General features: G+C 39.5%; 2 protein-coding genes across 2 annotated transcripts in view; both read right to left on the bottom strand.

The window, feature by feature from the left end:
- LOC117301045 overlaps positions 1-1,034 on the bottom strand; it is a 69,710-nt gene extending 68,676 nt beyond the window's left edge. Inside the window, exons 1-2 of the mRNA XM_033784929.1 lie at positions 927-1,034; positions 124-366 (exon numbers count right to left, since the gene is read on the bottom strand). Coding sequence (XP_033640820.1) covers positions 124-366; positions 927-1,011 — 328 coding nt within the window. The 5' untranslated portion in view covers positions 1,012-1,034. The remainder of the gene's footprint in view (positions 1-123; positions 367-926) is intronic.
- Positions 1,035-1,312: 278 nt separating this feature from the next.
- LOC117301046 (hyalin-like) lies at positions 1,313-20,335 on the bottom strand. The gene is made up of 23 exons (XM_033784930.1): positions 20,218-20,335; positions 19,615-19,887; positions 19,004-19,276; positions 18,444-18,716; positions 16,667-16,939; positions 16,066-16,338; positions 15,454-15,726; positions 14,889-15,161; positions 14,290-14,562; positions 13,557-13,829; positions 12,130-12,231; positions 11,628-11,774; positions 10,142-10,254; positions 9,598-9,817; positions 8,589-8,702; positions 7,016-7,285; positions 5,882-6,145; positions 4,929-5,030; positions 3,507-3,641; positions 2,832-2,944; positions 2,205-2,421; positions 1,672-1,785; positions 1,313-1,326 (listed from the first exon to the last, which is right to left on the bottom strand). The coding sequence occupies exons 1-23, from the start codon at positions 20,333-20,335 to the stop codon at positions 1,313-1,315; spliced, it is 4,500 nt and encodes a 1,499-aa protein (XP_033640821.1).
- Between the last annotated feature and the right edge of the window lie 333 nt (positions 20,336-20,668).

A 20,668-nucleotide genomic window follows, 5' to 3' on the forward strand; every position in this document is an offset into this window, starting at 1 on the left:
ATGGTTTCCACATTCATTCTTTCGTAACCGGTCACAGTACGATACAGATTTTTGGGTATGGTCAGGAACAAGATTAAGGGTATGGGATTTTGGGGCGGTAGTGGTGGAAAGAGCGACTCTTACCTGTCACAGTTACAGTAAACTTGCACACGTCACTAAGACTGACTTCATCAAGACATACAACGGTGACGGTTGTATCACCAATGGGAAAAAGTGTAGAAGTCCTTGAGTAGATGAGCGAAGTCGCTCCCCCATTATCAGTACAGGTAGGTGGTGTGCTTTCATACTTGTACTCCCCCTTGTTGCTGCCTAATGCTGTGTTTACTGTCACTGTGACGCAGTTCGTTAACACAGGTGGTGCAATATCTAAACATGAGAAAGATAATGAGACTTTATTATTCTGTGGACCTGGTGGAAGAGTACATTCGTTCCAATCCTCCAAGGTGTGGGATACAATCAACTAATTTTTTCCAGCGACTGTTACCGCCTCAGGGCTGTATGCTTCGTTTTTGAAAGGGCAAGGGCACCAAGGCATTTTTGTCTTGGTAAAGGGCACCCTATGATGAAATTGCAAATTTGTACTGGAGCATTTCAAGGGCACCAAGGCAATGACCAGGGGACATGGAGGCAATCGCCTTCGTTGCCTCCGTGAAGTATCAGGCCTGCCGCCTACTCCAAGGGCCATTAAAGGGTTACCCCAAGGGCCATAAAAGGGTTAACCCCTTTACAGGTGTATAGGCTTGAGGTCATCCATCCGCAGCCTGGCTGGTAGAGCAGAAAGCACTCCCAAACTTTCGGAAGCAATCATGGTTATGTGTCTTGCTTAAGGACACAAGTGTCACGACTGGGACTCGAACCTACACTCTCCTGATCAAACACCAGAGCTTGAATCCAGTGCTCTTAACCGCTAGGCTTAGGACACTTACCAACTTCACAAAATGTTCCATCGAAATCAGATGAACATAGACAGGTAAAGGTGTCCACACCATCCACACACGTTCCATTGTTCATACAGAGATTTGCAGTACAGTTGTTGATATCTAAAAGGCAGTTCAAGTAAGAATAATAATAATAATAATAGTAATAACCTCAGGGAAATACATAACATCTCCATCTTTCAGCAGCAACTTAAGACACACCTGTTCACACTTGGTTTCCCTACCACTTGAGAATTCCCTCTTTTCCATCTTGACCAGCGCCTTTGAATGGTTTTACACCAGATTTAGTGCGCCTTTATAAAATGCTGTGTAATTATTATTATTAATTATAACAACACAAACGGTGTCAACCAGGGTTGGGTGGTTTGTTTTAGTTAGATTTGAAACTCTGTATGGTGAAGATACAATTTAGTATTAAGGTTTGCGGATAAACACCATGTACATAAACACAAATATCCAGTGATAAAACAACTTGACATACAATCAATTTCAGGAGCACACCGATCCAAAACTTCAGCTGTTATAAGTCTCATTTTGCACCCGTTGATTTTTTGTATTCCGTCCTTACCCTGCATTGCCCTGGGGAGACCTCTCAGTGAAACACTGTTTTATCAGAGGTGCCCAGCAGCTGCAAACAAACATCGACATTTAAAAAATGTATAACTATTTGATTAAGAGCATTATTAAAAACAGAAAAACAGCTCATCAAGGCTACGGTCAATATTAGACTTACTCATATCACACGTGGTGCCATTGAATCCCAGTACACAGGCACAATCAAAGCCTTCCATGGTATTGGTACACGTGGCTCCATTCTGGCACGGGTTGCTATTGCAGTCATCAGCATCTGTAACCAATTATAAATAGTGCAAATCAAATAAAGACAGCAGAAAAGTAACGCAGCTGTTGTAAAAGCACCTATCATTTTAAAACCGTTACTCGTATTCTAAAAATGAAAATACCAGGAGACGCAGGAGATAGTCAATCCAATTACAGTGATTTGGACACCTTGTTTGTAACAATCGGTCGAGTATTGTTGTCACGGTATGTGCTTACAGGTGAAAAGTGCCCATTTCCATTGTTGCAGTAATTCCTATTGACAAGAGCAGCTTTTTAAAATTCCCGCTATTAGCGTCCTGCTGAATCAGAGGAGAGATCAGTCCGTGATTAAATACAGCAGAAATGGGGGCGGCAACTAAAATTGTGCACAAGACATACAATGTCACAAAGTGTTCCCCAACTTGGTGGAATGACCCATTAACATACCTTGAGAGGAGGTAGAATTTCCAGTGATTGGGATACTTGTGTTACCATCGCTAATCGCAGGAGTCAAGGCACTCGCAACGGCTGTTGCATTTGGCAGAGACGAGTTCGATGGGAAGGAGACTGCAGCATTAGTAACTACACTTCCCGCAGCAAAGGACAGCACTCTAGCCGCGAGGGCTTCGGCAGTTGCTGGAGAGGACTGCAGGGAGGCTAGTACCTGATAACAAGATTATTATTGGTCGTTAAATGTGCATCAGGAATTAAGAATAACAATTTTGGTTTTTACCCATACACCAATGTATGTTGGCACCGTATACTCAGTACTTTCCCTCGAGTCCTGTAATACAAAATATCACCGGCGTATTACTTGGGTGGGATTCGAACCCACGACCCCTGCAATTCTAGAGCAGTGTCTTATCAACAACCGGTAGACTACTGCGGTTGCCCGGTAGCTAGAGGCAGTTCAAATCCTATGTTTATATTTATATTTATTATAAACAATAAGTCAACTTAATTGGATGAAATCCCCCACTGGACTCCCAAAATGGCAAACCATGGGCAGACAATGGCTGCTCCTTATATCAGTCCAAGGGATCAACATATACATGTATACAGAAATGTAATTACCAATATTTCCATTTGGGCTGCCAAAGTGCTAAACGCAGCACTTTGTGTGTTACCGTAGGCAGATATAAAAGTCAAAGTAGGAGCAGTGAACTGCAATAGCAGCGTTGGCAATTCTGAAAGAAGGAAATAAACAAAACATTTATAAACAAATTTCTTTAAAATAATAATTCAATGATGTCATATGGTTCACCTACGCAGTACACATAGTCAACCCTCCTACTGTCCGACTATTTAAAGGGGCTATGTACTTCTTTTCTAACACAGATTCATGTCCACAGATTCACATTAAGCTTACACAGTTTGAAAATAATGATAGTAGAAAGCTTCCCTTAAAACTTTACTTACTGAGGTGCTACAGTTTTTTTTAGAAATGAGCAAAACGATGTCACAAAAACAATTTTCGTCTCAGTTTTAGCTTATGCCCAAGCCATGCAGCACAATCAAAGTGCCTATAAGTATTGTTTGAAGCTTTGCATGGTGTGGATAAATAGGAAGAAACTATGAATGATGTAGTAAACTTGCTGCTACAACCATGTGTAAATCTCTTTTGTGGGAGTGTTGGCTCTTAGAAAAGCCGCAGTGATCTTGATGTTTGGAACAGTATAATACTCTGCAAGCGTCTATACTTGTCGTATGTGGTGATAAAATATCAGAGGATATAATTGCGGAACTTACTGATACATGAACCGTTTTGTCTAAAGTATCCATCCCATGAGTTGCATTCGCAGGTGTAGCTGTTCCCACTTGCTATACAGGTTGTCCCAACTTCAGAACTGCACAAACTGCTATTCACCAAGCATGGGCTTAAATCTGTCAAGAAGGAAGAGTAAGCGTGACAATTGAGCCTAGTTAGCACAAAGTACTTAGTTTGTTTTAAAAGGCACTTGACACTATTGGTAATTAATCAAAATAATTGTTTGCATAAGAGCCTTAAAGGATTCGGGTACTTTTTCAAAATGTCCACAGATTTACGTTAAACTTACAGGGTTTGAAGATAATGATAGTGGAAAGCTTCCCTTCAAGTATTACTAACTAAGGTTGTGTAGTTTTGGAGAAATGAGTAAAACAAGTCACAAAATAATTTTGGTTTCATGAGACCAAAATTATTTTAGCATGTAAAATCCCCTTAAACCAGTTATGATATTATACCAAAACCATAGCATAACTGGTTAATACGTTTTTACATGCTAAAACTCAGACGAAAATTATGACTTTTACTCATTTCTCAAAAACTACAGCACCTCAGTATGTAAAATTTCAAGGGAAGCTTTCTACTATCATTATCTTCAAACTGTGTAAGTTTAATGTAAATCTGTGGACACTGTATTTTTTGTTGGGAAAAGGTACATATACCCTTTAAGGGCCAGTCACACTCAAGCGATAATGATAACGATCACGACTTATCATTATTTTGGTTGAATTGCTCTGCGCAGAATACAAGCACGCTTATTCAACCAATCAAGGGCATGCATTGTTAAACATGATCGTTATCGTGTTTGCTGCAGTGTGACTGGCCCTTTACTTGCAAAGTAGCAATGGAGAGTTTTATATAGTATAGAACATTGTGAGAAAAGTTTTTCGAGAAAGAGGTAATTTCTCAAATATTAAAAGACTTGCGGGGTGTTTTTTCATTGTTTTCTTGTAATTTCGATGACCAATTGAGCCCAAATTTTCACAGGTTTGTTATTTTATGCATCATGTTGGGACTCACCAAGTGAGAATACTAGTCTTTGAAAATTATCAAAGGTGTCCAGTGCCTTTAATGCATACAAAAATTTACTACAATAAATTTAAAATTTCAAGTCCAATGCCAGTCTACCACAGAAATGTTGCTTGTTTGCAAAGTCGTGCATTGAAACCCCACTCAACTATTGCAGCAGTTAAAACAAGCCAATAATGAGCATGCATGAAAACTGTCCAAAATAAAAAACGAAGTGAAAACACAGCTTTTTTTCTAAATCTCATCAAAATCTAGAGAACTTAAAGTAATTTGCTCATGCCAAAAAAAAAAAGTCTACACAAATATTTGCGCGCTGTTTAAAACAATGTTCATTTTGAGTTTACGTCAATTATTCCCAAGAATTATTTTGTTCCTACCTTCACAAGTGTCTCCAGTGTAATTTGATGGACATAGACACTCACAGAAATCAGCACTGAATGTCCCACCATTTGAGCAGTTCACAGCTGACAGCACACACTCTGGGGAAGCGAGTGGTGAACAAAAAAAAAATATTTAAAAAAATAGCAAATCACAGACTCTATCCCTCATTACACAAGGTTGTTTTCTTAAAATGCTAACTAAGTTCATACCAGTGACCAGTGACCAGTGTAGAGTATGTTGCTACATTATAGTACGTTATTATAAATCACCCTGTAAGAACTAGTTGTGATTACTTTTACATGTAGTAAAATGAGTCAAAATAAGACACTAGACAGCAATAGACAACATACATGTTTCTTTTTGACTCAAGTGTATAACGTGCACAAACTGAAGAACAATGAAATCAAGAATCAAAGTCCATTATAAAGTTTGAAAAAAAAAAACAGAACTACTTCTCAACTCCTTAGGAGTATGCAGCAGCCCTGACTGCAAACACGGCACATGAAAGCTCATCAATAAAACTTTTAACCTTACTGGAATCAATTTACACCCTGAAGTTGATAAACAACTTTTGTAAGTATTATTTGTACACAAATTAAGATGATGGCTGGTGGAAGGCTACGATCTGCAAACGCCGACCCCCAGGTTTGCTGGGTACACTGTGTCCGCCACGCTGAGCTTGTTGATTGCTAACCGTCCTCTTGGAGCCCACTCAAGGCAAGGCTTCGCGTCTTAATCTAAATGTCTCGCCTTCATAGACAACCTGAAACGACACACCTGCTTGGCCAGTGCTGAGGAACTACCCTCCTGCATGCTGAAGCGAAACATCTGGCCAAAGTTCACTGGGCAGGCTCTAGCCACTACGTGGCGCTCGACTTGATGATGAAAGATAGAAAATTATATTGAAAACAATTTTTGAACAAAGAAGAAGCTCACAAAACATGATTACCTATTGTAATATTGAAGTTGCATGTTGCTTCGTTTGAAGCGGCGTCCTGAGCTGTACAGATAATTGTCGTCAAGCCTACCCCAAAGTCGTCTCCGGACGCTACTTGATTACCAGAATCATCTAAGCAAGCCGGAGTGAGGATACCATCAACTGTGTCATTGGCTGAAGGCAGTGGCGTCCAAACGACTGCAACTCCACTAGTTTGGATCCCTAACTGGGCCAATGCAGGATTATCCGGACATGCGATGGTTGGAGCTTCATTGTCTGTTAGGGGAAGTATTGGTCAATGGGTTAATAATTATAATAATTGTTAATAACAATAATAATAACAAATAAAGACTTGTAATGTTCACATACCCACCCTGCTGGGTGTTCCAGGCACAGTAATAGATGGATTGCAATACGCGTCATCGACCGCCATCTTTGATGTATTAACAAGGGAAAAGTGCAAGCGCAGTGTGTACACGTGTGTACTTTTCCATTGTTAATACATCAAAGATGGCGGCCGATAGCGTGTATTGCAATCCATCTATACCAAAAACAAAACAAGAGAAAACGGAAACAACAAAAATTAGCCCTTGAAAAACCTGCGACATAAGATGAGTTTTGAGAAGACATTTGAATTGTATGGTACAAAGACAAGATTCAAGAAAGAGTGGTCGAGAGTTTCCAGATGCGTTGCGCAGCTGAAGAAAAAAATACATGAAGAGAAGAGAAGACTGAGCGAATCTCACAAGTTTACAAAGAAACTAAGGAGCTTAGACCTCCTGCAGAAGCAAAGTATACACACTTCAATGAAGACCATATCTAAGAGATTATCACAGCAGTACATACTTTTGTTATCATCTTTCACGTTGAGTGAGGCATAATTTCAGCCCTCATCACCATACCAAATTAAGGTACAAAACTTTCATAAAAGCATGGTATTGACACGTCACAGAAAAAAACGAAGTGAAGTCAATGCAAACATATTATAGCTCACTCTCGTACTTGTTTTGTGTTGAACATAAATGCAGTGTTTACAATCCAAACACCTTGACAAGTTTAAAACATTAAAGAACCAAAAACCTTTGTACAAATAAAAAAGTAAATAAATTGAAACAAAATGATTAAATGAATTCAACAGTCACTTACCAACCACAGAGATGTTAAATTGGCACGATCCTTCATTCATGTCACTATCCAAAACCTTGCATGTCACTAACGTTAGGCCTGCTGTATATGTTCCACCAGAAATCACCACATTACCCAAATCGTCTTCACATACTGCACTATCTGTGATGTTCACATCAACATTATCAGAGGCTGTTGGTAAGGTAAACCAGACGACATTTGATGCTGTCCCCGGAACCACATTCACGGGAGGAGCACTCATCGGACAGCTGACAACTGGAGCCTCAATGTCTACATCAAAAGCAAAGTGTGGGAAATAAAGCGGGTTACTTTTCCTAAATAGCCTTAGTTTAGTTTAGTTCGAGTCAAATGAGAGAAATGATTTACAAGATACGAAGAAAAAAAAAAAAAAAAAAAAAAAAACTACACCATCGTCATACAAGACCATTAAACACAGTATGGGGTACACAAATAAAAGAATGTTTTTGTTTTTAAAAATGTGTTTGTGGCATAAAAAACGCAGGCGTGATCAACCTGCAGATATCTTAAAACTGCGCGCGCACAAACTTTACATCTTTAATGCATAAACAATTTCATGAGCCAAATAGCGTTGTTTCTTGAGCAGTACATCCCATCGAGGGGTCAGTAACGAGAGGTAACGATATGGTGCGCTGCCCATGGTAGCGAGGCTGGAGCAAGGGGCACAATTCTGAGGACAATGGATTCACCTGGCATATCTGCTCCCACCTTATGTCCCCCACAGTTCTCCCATAAGCCTTTTTGAGGTATGGCGGACACAATGCTACAACACTGTAAAGTTGTGGTAAATTTGTGCGTATTGACCACTAGAAATAGAACGTATGTTATTCAGTGCATTTTAGGCGACGCGGCGTTTACACGTAAACCTAATGACCACCAACATGGTGAGCGTGGCATCAGTGGCGGCGTGTGTCGCGCGCATATCACGTCCGCCATACCTCAAAAAGGCATTCCCATAAACCCATGTTGTGTATAAAAACTGGTAAAGGCCAAAATAGTTTAGTGATCGCCAGTTCATATTTGTTGAAATTCCACCATGAAAAGAAAAGTGTCCAAGGTACCAGATACCAGAGAAAAATCTCAAACAGATGCTTGATCTAAAACACAGACTTAAACATCAAACTATTTGTCTTAGCGGGAAAATGTTACCAACCAAACTGGACCCGATTTTATTGCTCTGCTTTCCGCTGAATTCTGCGCTTACGATCGCAATTCCCTGCTTAAGTGCAAGCGCCGAATTTATGCACTAGCCTTGTAAGCGAAGAATGCCTAGTAATGTGAAGTACGCACACGCAGAAGCCCAAATTCGCCGCTAACCCGTGAACTATGCTTGCCGTAAGCACAGAATTCCCTGCTTCCGTAAGCGTCAATTCTGTGCTTACGGTAAGCAGAGCCATAAAATTGGGCCTTGTTGTGTTACAAATGTATGTGTACTATATGTGAACATCTCTATACCTCATTTGTTTCCCTACGCAAGAAAGAAAAAGGACCCTGGTTAGTAGACTTGTAGTGTAACCACTTTCAGCCGTGAATCCAAATGAACGATCATACTCACCAATTTCACATGTTTCTCCGCCGAATCCAGGTGCACAAGTACAGGTGAAGTTGGCAATAGTATTATTACAGGTACCTCCATTCAAGCAGGGAGCGGCCATACAGCTATCAATATCTAAGGAGTAAAAGAAACTCATTGTCAGTGGTGATGTTTTTCCTCCAAACCATAATTTCAAACTCTTCAAAATTTGACTTCTTTGTTTGTACTATTTTTATATATATGTCGCCGGGACAAACAAGGCCTGAAGGCCACTTCAGAGGCCGTTGCCACCTACTCCTAGGGCTGCAACAGGGTTACCCCTTTTACAGTCCATATGGATGTAGGCTTGGATATCATCAGTCCGAAGCCTGGCCGGTAGAGCAGAAAGCACTACCTCCCCAATTTTATGTAGCAAGTGTCACGACCGGGGTTTCGAACCAACACTCTGTTTAATAATCAAACACCAGAGCTTGAATCCGGTGCTCTTAACCGCTCGGCCATGACACGCCATATTTTTAATTTTGCCTGACAAGAGGGCAGATCACACTTTACTTTTGAACAGTGTTTTTCAGTTTTCAAAGGCACTGTTTTGAAAAGAATAAGAGGTAATCAGCTGACTAGCCTGATCAGCTCTAAAGTTGCATGCCTGAATGTGTTGTGTTGGTTCTAAAATGAGCTCAAGTTTCAAACCAGGGCCCAATTTCATAAAGCCTGTGAGCACAAAAATTTGCTTAGCATGATCTTTCTACCTTAATAAAAACAGGATTACCAACCAAATTTCCACATGATTTTCAGGATAAGCAAACAACAGCTGAATGTCAGTAACAAGCAATATGCAACAAATTAAAATCTGGGTGGTAATATTGTTTTGTTTGCTAAGCAAATTTTTGTGCTTACAGGCTTTATGAAAATAGGCCAGTATGCTCTGATTCCATTTAGAAAAAAAAAGTTGCATCAAAACACATGGTTAGAATCTGATTGAACCCAACAAATATATTCAGCGATATTTAGCAAATGATAAGTTTCATACCTTCAACCGCAAGATCTGACACGTCAATGGTGAAATTCATGACTCCGTCTGAAATTGTAGCATTGGCCAATGTATCCATAATGTCCGTTACGTTTGGCAGAGTTGAATTACTGGGGAATGATGCAGACATATCAGCTACTACACTACCACTTCTGAAGCCCAGGATGCTGAAGAACAGGAAATTTCTCGTGGCATGTCTGGTTCTAAACAGCCTTCTCATCTGAAAATATGGATATATTGGTATATTGATCAGTTTAAAGAGACGATACATATTTGACATCCTAAAATAAGTTATCTTATGAAATGGATATCTTATTTTTGTTTTAAAATCTTCAATAACCGGGGGAGCCGTTCCAGAGCTCCCTAAAAAATCTAAAAGAAATACAACATCTTTCAACAATGCTATAACTACATTTATAATAACCAGGGCATATTTGAAAGTAAGCTTCTTGCCAAAATTATGTTTGTGGCAAAGAAGCAATCACAGGCATAATACCATTTAATTCTTTAGAAATAAACTGAAATAAAAATTGTTTTTGTTTACCGCTCTAATGAAGAATCTAGACATCCGTCGAAATGCACGGCTGCGGCGGTTCCTCAGTCCTAAAGTAAAAGGCGCGTTTATTTTTATCCCAGCAACCTTTAAGGTCGGCGTTTCTACAAAAATAATTTTGAAAGAAAACAAAATAATTAGGACAATTAAATGATATCATATTGAAAACATGCATGCTAACAAGATTTTCATTAAAGGTAAGCAGTAAACAATACATGGAATTGTTTCTGCTAAAAGCAAGATTCACATCAAAGTCTAAAATTATTTTGAAACTGGCTCTTAGAGGGTCTCGGTACTTTTTGTAGGACAAAAAACACAATGTCCACAGGTTTACACTGAACTTACACAATTTGAAGATAATGATGGTAGAAAGCTTTCCTGAAAATATTACTTGCTGAGGTGCTGTAGTTTTTGAGAAATGAGTAAAACAATGTCATCAAAATAATTTTCGCCTCAGTGATCACGAGACGAAAATTATTTAAGCATGTAGAAACGTATCTTCATCAAATTGTTTTACCCATTTCTCAAAAACAACACCTCAGCAACTAATATTTTAAGGTACCGCTCTACTATCATTATTTTCAAACGGTGTCAGTTTGATGTTAATCTGTGACTGGACATTGTGTTTTGTGTTACAAAAAGTACCCAAATCCTTTAAAGTTAACATATTAACTAGGTCAGTGCAAAACTTGGCGCGTGACATAGAACACACAAGACGCAGGTAGTGATATTAGCCGTGCTATATAGGTTTTTATCACCACTCCATTCTGCGAATCTGATTGGAGGATTAGCGCGTACTTGAAGATAAAATGTGATATACTCAACATCCAAATCTATAGACTTCCATTAAGAGTGGTATAACAATGATAAGCAATTGGGCCTGCAGTAAATCATATCATTCAAAGTAAAGCAGGATTTTGTTGGATTTGAACGCCAGAGTTTTTGTTGTTGCTCTTCATTCCTATGATTGAATAAGGGAATCAATGTGTGGTGAAGAGGTTTTCAACTAGTGGTTTAAACCTGCGCCGAGGCCTGGACTTGATAATTTTACCGAGACAAAAGGTAAAATAAATGAAAAAATTATAATTGTTCATTGATTTTATTTCAACACAACACCCCTCCAACTATAAAATGGTAAGGCCCCCTGGGTAAACAACTCCTTATAAGGAGATGCTCCACTCACTTAAACATATTTTTGTTTTCATTGGACCATGTTAGGCAGTTTGTGGCTTTGCTTATGGTCAGCAGCATTTAAGAATCTGTGCCAATTAGGGCCGCTTCGCAAGCATAAAATGCCTACCAAGTGTTTTTGTTTTTTAATTCTTAATACATGTGTAATACATGTGAAATTCAAACGTAGCCCCACAATCTGGCAGGAAATACTGAATGTTACAGCACCAGGAGTGTCACTGGGTGACGGACATGTGCGCTTTGTAAGAAGCCACAATCATTATTATTATGTAGAAACCCTACTCACCTTCGCATGAACCATCAGCTGTTTCAACAAAGCCATCATAATCTCTACACTCGCACGTGTAACCAGCCACGATGCTGTCATTTGCAACGCAATACTGTCCTGTCTCTATCGTGCATAAGCTGGTGTCTACCGTGCAAGGATTAAAGTCTGGGAAAAAAACCAATAACATATTAAAATAATATTATTGAAGTCTTATACAGCGCACATATCTACCAACAAGACGCTGAGTATATACAAACTTTCAGAAAGATAAGTTATTGCAGTAATGAATTCTGATGTGGAGAGCTGTTGATAGTATAAAACATTGTGAGAAACTCCTCCCTCTGAAAAAACATAGTTTTCGCAACAGCAGTTTTCCACTAGACCTCAGAATTTGATTTTGAGCCCTCGAAATTAAGCATCTGAAAGCACACATTTTCGTGTGACAAGGTTTTTTTCTTCTTCCAGCATTAATAAGGAAATTAAATACAGAATTAAATAAGATTAGATGAATCATACTTACTGTCGCAGGTTTCTCCAGAGTAATCCTCTTGACAGAGACATTCACAGAAACTAGGATCAAATGTTCCTCCGTTTGAGCAGTTGGAGGCGGACAGTTCACATTCTAAAAACAAAAGCACAAAAACAAAGGTGTTCGGGACGCGATAGATTCAAAATTAATTGAGAGAGCATCAAAAGGTGTACATTTCAACCTAAAAGCCATTAAATAACACCTTTTCAAAGCAGTTTACAGGCACTTCCGGTTTAGACAGGACGAATGGTAAAGAAAAGGTCACCGATCCATTTTTGTTAAGTAGTTCAAGCCCTTTCATACATGTACAATATGATGAATAGATTGTCAAAATAGCTTTTGTGGTTGAGGAAATTTGAAATATTGACGACTGTAGAAGACACTCACTAACCGAAGGGGGAAATGTACATATGTATGATGCAAAATGCCTTGAACATGGTATCACTTGAAGACAAGAATGACTTCCATGGTCACAGCAGTGACACCCCGCTGAACATTGCCTGGGGCGAGTCACTGGATACATCAGTCATTGCCTTTATAGATACATGTAGGTTGCCATTATAGAAATAGAACCCAGAGAGCGCCGAGATCGGCCACCCTCTGTGTCGTCTGTGAACGCAGTGTATCGATACCGCGCGATACGCGTGTATGGCAAAATTATCATCACGTGAGATGCGCGTATAGCAAACTGGCAAGATGTCAGAGCACATAGAAAGTTTCTAGTGTGTTCATTGGTCAATGATGCTGGCAAAATATTTTGCCATACACGCGCAACAAAAATGGCGTATGCGCGTCCATAAAAATGGTCTCACAACAAAACCCCACGCACAATGAGACACTCAGCGTTCTCCGGGTTCTATTTCTATGGTTGTAATACGCATCATTGACCGCCATCTTTGATGCATTTTGCCTGTGAAAAGTACACGCGTGCACTTTTCACGTGTAAAATACATCAAATATGGCGGTTTATGACACGTAGTGCAATCCATCTATTGAGGCATGTGTTGACGAGATTAGACAATGAATGCGCATCCAATCGGCTCGCACTCAGTGGCAGTAAAGTTGATGTTATCTAGTTCTTTCGTCAAGATATAACCCTCTGTAAATGGTGGTGTTGCTGTGGTGGGTGTGCAGGTGGATGATGTTCAGGTCTATGCTTTACCAAAGTATGTGATCTAAAGGGCTTTTTTTAGATTGAGCTGTAAGCTTTATATGTCATTGTATAAAAACATGAAAGATAAATGCACTTATGCTTTCTGTGGGTTTAAATCCTACTTTCTGTGGGTTTAAATCCTACCAACATGGTAGGACTGTGGACTGTTCCCTGCAGGAATAAAAAAGGAGTACACACGGCACATTGTGTAGACGTAATAATATCTTTCATTCCCGATGCAATCTACGTTACATACTTTACTTACCAACAGTTATGTCAAATTGACATGATCCTTGATTCATGGCTGAATCAGACGCTGTGCATGTCACTGTCGTTATACCTATCTTATAGCTGTCTCCAGACGTTACCGTCATGGAATTACCATCTTCACATGTAATGGCATTAGCTCCAATGGCACCCTCCACAATATCATTGGCCGAGGGCAATGCTGACCAAACGATCTGAGCCATATCAGTTCCTGACATCACATTCGTAAGAGACTCATTGCTCGGACAGGTGACTATTGGTCCCTCGTTATCTGAAGAAGAAACACAAAAACAATGTTCTGCACTTTAGGGAATACGACTTCACTGGTTTTCAGAACTATTTCTCATAATCTAGAGAAGAATCACAAAATCAATGTTCTACGCTTAAGATAAAACAACATAACGCTGATTTTACAAATATTTTTCTCGTTTTCTACAGAAGATTCACAAAATCAATGTTCTGCACTTCAGGGAATTCGACATATCACTGGTTTTACAATTGTTTCTATACTCTAGTTTTCAATAAACATGACAATAAAGCCAATCATTATACAAACATGAAGACTACACCATTAAAAAAAACTACTATACAATCTTTTCCCACAAAAAGGAAAAGAAAAATAACTGCCTGAATCTGAACAGACACATCAAACTGTTTGCATTTAAAAACTGTATATTGTACTTTTGCAATGGTCAATTTTCTGAGTAAGCACAAGAGCTAATTATACTAACCAACAACAGTGATGTTAAACTGGCAAGATCCTTCATTCAGTGCAGTATCATTAGCTCTGCATGTCACTGCTGTTAAGCCTACTGCATACAAGTCGCCTGACTCCACCACATTACCAAGATCATCTTTACACACAACATTGGCTGTGACATCACCATCAACAATATCATTGGCTGATGGAGGTGCCGACCATGTGACATTTGACGAGGCTGTTCCAGGGTCCACATTCATGGAAGGCACATCACTTGGACATGTAACTGTAGGAGCTTCATTGTCTGTAAAAGAGGACAATGCAAGTTTTATCAATTATTACTGATTCTCATCCTGGCAGATCAGAGTATGAGGATTTTCTTTTGTCAGTTATATAAAGAGCAAATACATTCTCCTGAGTACCAACCTATATTTTGGAAGGGTTGGTAGTTTAGTTGCAAGGTCAAGATATTGATGATGCTAATTAAATAAACCAGCTTCACAAATGTTACCCCCTTCAGGACCCTTAATGTTTGCAAGCCAAGACAAACGGTCAATATGTTTCAAACCCTATAATAATAAGAGTTGACTTATACCTCTAGAGTGATAACGAGGGATAATGACTACTTACCATCAACAGTGATATTAAACTGGCAAGATCCTTCATTCAGTGCAGTATCGTTAGCTCTGCATGTCACTGTTGTTAAGCCTAGTGCATACAAGTCGCCTGACACCACCACATTACCCGTATCATCTTTACACACAACATTGGCTGTGACATCACCATCAACAATATCATTGGCTGACGGTGGTGCTGACCATGTGACATTTGACGAGGTTGTACCAGGGTCCACATTCATGGAAGGCACATCACTTGGACATGTAACTGAAGGAGTTTCATTGTCTGTAAAAGAGGACAATGCATATTTAATTGTTATAAGTACAAGGGATTATTCATAAATACAGCTAGTGAAGTTGTTGCATGTCTTGCAAGCAGATGCGTCTACAATTTTTTTTCAAACCAAGTCTTCTCTTCACTCGATTGTACCAACTCTTTATGTTGAGGGTTAATAGTTTTGTTGCAATGTCGACCGGGGTACATGTGCGATGCTAAATAGTTACACCAACTTCCACCAATTTTAAATGTGTACCTCGGTAATAATCAGAGGTGATAATAAGGAATGACAACTACTTACCATCAACAGTGATGTTAAACAGGCAAGATCCTTCATTCAGTGCAGTATCATTAGCTCTGCATGTCACTGTTGTTAAGCCTACTGCATACAAGTCGCCTGACACCACCACATTACCCATATCATCTGTACACACAACATTGGCTGTGACATCACCATCAACAATATCATTGGCGGATGGGGGCGCTGACCATGTGACATTTGACGAGGCTGTTCCAGGGTCCACATTCATGGAAGGCACATCACTTGGACATGTAACTGAAGGAGCTTCATTGTCTGTAAAAGAGGACAGTGCAAGTTTTATCAATTATTAATGATTCTCATCCTGGCAGATCAGAGTATGAGGAGTTTTCTTTTGTCATCTGCTTAGAGAGTGAATACACTCTCCAGTGTACCAACTGATATTTTGGAAGAGTTAGTAGTTTTGTTGCAAGGTCAAGACCTGTAAGATGCTTAAACTGAATATACACTAACTTCACAAATTTTACTCCTTTTAGGAGCATTACCTTTTACGGAGCCAAGAAAAACAGTCAACATATTTCAAACCCTGTAATAATCAGAGTTGACTGATACCACTAGAGTGATAACAAGGGATAATGACTATAAATTTCTTACCAACAACAGTGATGTTAAACTGGCAAGATCCTTCATTCAGTGCAGTATCATTAGCTCTGCATGTCACTGTTGTTAAGCCTACTGCATACAAGCCGCCTGACACCACCACATTACCCATATCATCTGTACACACAACATTGGCTGTGACATCACCATCAACAATATCAGTGGCTGATGGAGGTGCCGACCATGTGACATTTGACGAGGCTGTTCCAGGATCCACATTCATGGAAGGCACGTCACTTGGACATGTAAGTGTAGGAGCTTCATCGTCTGTAAAAGAGGACAATGCAAGTTTTATCAATTATTACTGATTCTCATGCCGCAGATCAAAGTATGAGGAGTTTCTTTTGTCAGTTATATAAAGAGCAAATACATTCTCCTGAGTACCAACCTATATTTTGGAAGGGTTGGTAGTTTGGTTGCAAGGTCAAGATATTGATGATGCTTATTAAAAAACCAGCTTCACAAATTTTTCCCCCTTCAGGAGCCTGGATGTTTGTAAGCCAAGACAAACGGTCAATATGTTTAAAACCCTGCAATTATAAGAGTTTAATCATACCTCTAGAGTGATAAGGAGTGATGACTATAATCTACTTACCAACAACAGTGATGTTAAACAGGCAAGATCCTTCATTCAGTGCAGTATCATTAGCTGTGCATGTCACTGTTGTTAAGCCTAGTGCATACAAGTCGCCTGACACCACCACATTACCCGTATCATCTGTACACACAACATTGGCTGTGACATCACCATCAACAATATCATTGGCTGATGGTGGTGCTGACCATGTGACATTAGATGAGGCTGTTCCAGGGTCCACATTTATGGAAGGCACATCACTTGGACATGTAACTGAAGGAGCTTCATTGTCTGTAAAAGAGGACAATGCATATTTAATTGTTATAAGTACAAGGATTATTCATAAATACAGCTAGTGAAGTTGTTGCATGTCTTGCAAGCAGATGCGTCTACAATTTTTTTCAAACCAAGTCTTCTCTTCACTCGATTGTACCAACTCTTTATGTTGAGGGTTAATAGTTTTGTTGCAATGTCGACAGGGGTACATGTGCGATGCTAAATAGTTACACCAACTTCCACCAATTTTACATGTGTACGTCGGTAATAATCAGAGGTGATAATAAGGAATGACAACTACTTACCATCAACAGTGATGTTAAACAGGCAAGATCCTTCATTCAGTGCAGTATCATTAGCTCTGCATGTCACTGTTGTTAAGCCTACTGCATACAAGTTGCCTGACACCACCACATTACCCGTATCATCTGTACACACAACATTGGCTGTGACATCACCATCAACAATATCATTGGCGGATGGGGGCGCTGACCATGTGACATTTGACGAGGCTGTTCCAGGGTCCACATTCATGGAAGGCACATCACTTGGACATGTAACTGTAGGAGCTTCATTGTCTGTAAAAGAGGACAATGCAAGTTTTATCAATTATAAATGATTCTCATCCTGGCATATCAGAGTATGAGGAGTTTTCTTTTGTCATCTGCTTAGAGAGCGAATACACTCTCCAGTGTACCAACCGATATTTTGGAAGAGTTAGTAGTTTGGTTGCAAGGTCAAGACCTGTAAGATGCTTAAACTGAATATACACTAACTTCACAAATTTTACTCCTTTTAGGAGCGTTAACATTTACGGAGCCAAGAAAAACAGTCAACATATTTTACACCCTGTAATAATCAGAGTTGACTGATACCTCTAGAGTGATAACAAGGGATAATGACTATAAACTTCTTACCAACAACAGTGATGTTAAACTGGCAAGATCCTTCATTCAGTGCAGTATCATTAGCTCTGCATGTCACTGTTGTTAAGCCTAGTGCATACAAGCCGCCTGACACCACCACATTACCCGTATCATCTGTACACACAACATTGGCTGTGACATCACCATCAACAATATCATTGGCTGATGGAGGTGCCGACCATGTGACATTTGACGAGGCTGTTCCAGGGTCCACATTCATGGAAGGCACGTCACTTGGACATGTAACTGTAGGAGCTTCATCATCTGTAAAAGAGGACAATGCAAGTTTTATCAATTATTACTGATTCTCATGCAGCAGATCAAAGTATGAGGAGTTTCTTTTGTCAGTTATATAAAGAGCAAATACATTCTCCTGAGTACCAACCTATATTTTGGAAGGGTTGGTAGTTTGGTTGCAAGGTCAAGATATTGATGATGCTTATTAAATAAACCAGCTTCACAAATTTTTCCCCCTTCAGGAGCCTGGATGTTTGTAAGCCAAGACAAACGGTCAATATGTTTAAAACCCTGCAATTATCAGAGTTTAATCATACCTCTAGAGTGATAAGGAGTGATGACTATAATCTACTTACCAACAACAGTGATGTTAAACAGGCAAGATCCTTCATTCAGTGCAGTATCATTAGCTGTGCATGTCACTGTTGTTAAGCCTAGTGCATACAAGCCGCCTGACACCACCACATTACCCATATCATCTGTACACACAACATTGGCTGTGACATCACCATCAACAATATCATTGGCTGATGGTGGTGCTGACCATGTGACATTTGACGAGGTTGTTCCAGGGTCCACATTTATGGAAGGCACATCACTTGGACATGTAACTGAAGGAGCTTCATTGTCTGTAAAGAGGACAATGCAAATTTAATTGTTATAAGTACAAGGGATTATTCATAAATACAGCTAGTGAAGTTGTTGCATGTCTTGCAAGCAGATGCGTCTACACTTTTCAAACCAAGTCTTCTCTTCACTTCATTGTACCAACTCTTTATGTTGAGGTTTAATAGTTTTGTTGCAATGTCAACAGGGGTACATGTGCGATTCTAAAAAGTTACACCAACTTCCACCAATTTTACATGTGTACCTCGGTAATAATCAGAGGTGATAATAAGGAATAACGACTACTTACCATCAACAGTGATGTTCAACAGGCAAGATCCTTCATTCAGTGCAGTATCATTAGCTCTGCATGTCACTGTTGTTAAGCCTACTGCATACAAGTCGCCTGACACCACCACATTACCCATATCATCTGTACACACAACATTGGCTGTCACATCACCATCAACAATATCATTGGCCGTTGGTGGTGTTGACCATGTGACATTTGACGAGGCTGTTCCAGGATCCACATTCATGGAAGGCACAACACTTGGACATGTAACTGTAGGAGCTTCATTGTCTGTAAAAGAGGACAATGCAAGTTTTATAAATTATTAATGATTCTCATCCTGGCAGATCAGAATATGAGGAGTTTTCTTTTGTCATCTGCTTAGAGAGTGAATACACTCTCCAGTGTACCAACTGATATTTTGGAAGAGTTAGTAGTTTTGTTGCAAGGTCAAGACCTGTAAGATGCTTAAACTGAATATACACTAACTTCACAAATTTTACTCCTTTTAGGAGCGTTAACATTTACGGAGCCAAGAAAACAGTCAACATATTTTACACCCTGTAATAATCAGAGTTGACTGATACCACTAGAGTGATAACAAGGGATAATGACTATAAATTTCTCACCAACAACAGTGATGTTAAACTGGCAAGATCCTTCATTCAGTGCAGTATCATTAGCTCTGCATGTCACTGTTGTTAAGCCTAGTGCATACAAGCCGCCTGACACCACCACATTACCCGTATCATCTGTACACACAACATTGGCTGTGACATCACCATCAACAATATCATTGGCTGATGGTGGTGCTGACCATGTGACATTTGACGAGGCTGTTCCAGGGTCCACATTCATGGAAGGCACGTCACTTGGACATGTAAGTGTAGGAGCTTCATTGTCTGTAAAAGAGGACAATGCAAGTTTTATCAATTATTACTGATTCTCATGCCGGCAGATCAAAGTATGAGGAGTTTCTTTTGTCAGTTATATAAAGAGCAAATACATTCTCCTGAGTACCAACCTATATTTTGGAAGGGTTGGTAGATTGGTTGCAAGGTCAAGATATTGATGATGCTTATTAAATAAACCAGCTTCACAAATTTTTCCCCCTTCAGGAGCCTGGATGTTTGTAAGCCAAGACAAACGGTCAATATGTTTAAAACCCTGCAATTATAAGAGTTTAATCATACCTCTAGAGTGATAAGGAGTGATGACTATAATCTACTTACCAACAACAGTGATGTTAAACAGGCAAGATCCTTCATTCAGTGCAGTATCATTAGCTCTGCATGTCACTGTTGTGAAGCCTAGTGCATACAAGCCGCCTGACACCACCACATTACCCATATCATCTGTACACTCAACATTGGCTGTGACATCACCATCAACAATATCATTGGCTGATGGTGGTGCTGACCATGTGACATTTGACGAGGTTGTTCCAGGGTCTACATTTATGGAAGGCACATCACTTGGACATGTAACTGAAGGAGCTTCATTGTCTGTAAAAGAGGACAATGCATATTTAATTGTTATAAGTACAAGGGATTATTCATAAATACAGCTAGTGAAGTTGTTGCATGTCTTGCAAGCAGATGCGTCTACAATTTTTTTTCAAACCAAGTCTTCTCTTCACTTCATTGTACCAACTCTTTATGTTGAGGGTTAATAGTTTTGTAG

This window comes from Asterias rubens, chromosome 16 (genome assembly GCF_902459465.1).
Source record: "Asterias rubens chromosome 16, eAstRub1.3, whole genome shotgun sequence".
Taxonomy (NCBI): Eukaryota; Metazoa; Echinodermata; class Asteroidea; order Forcipulatida; family Asteriidae; genus Asterias; species Asterias rubens.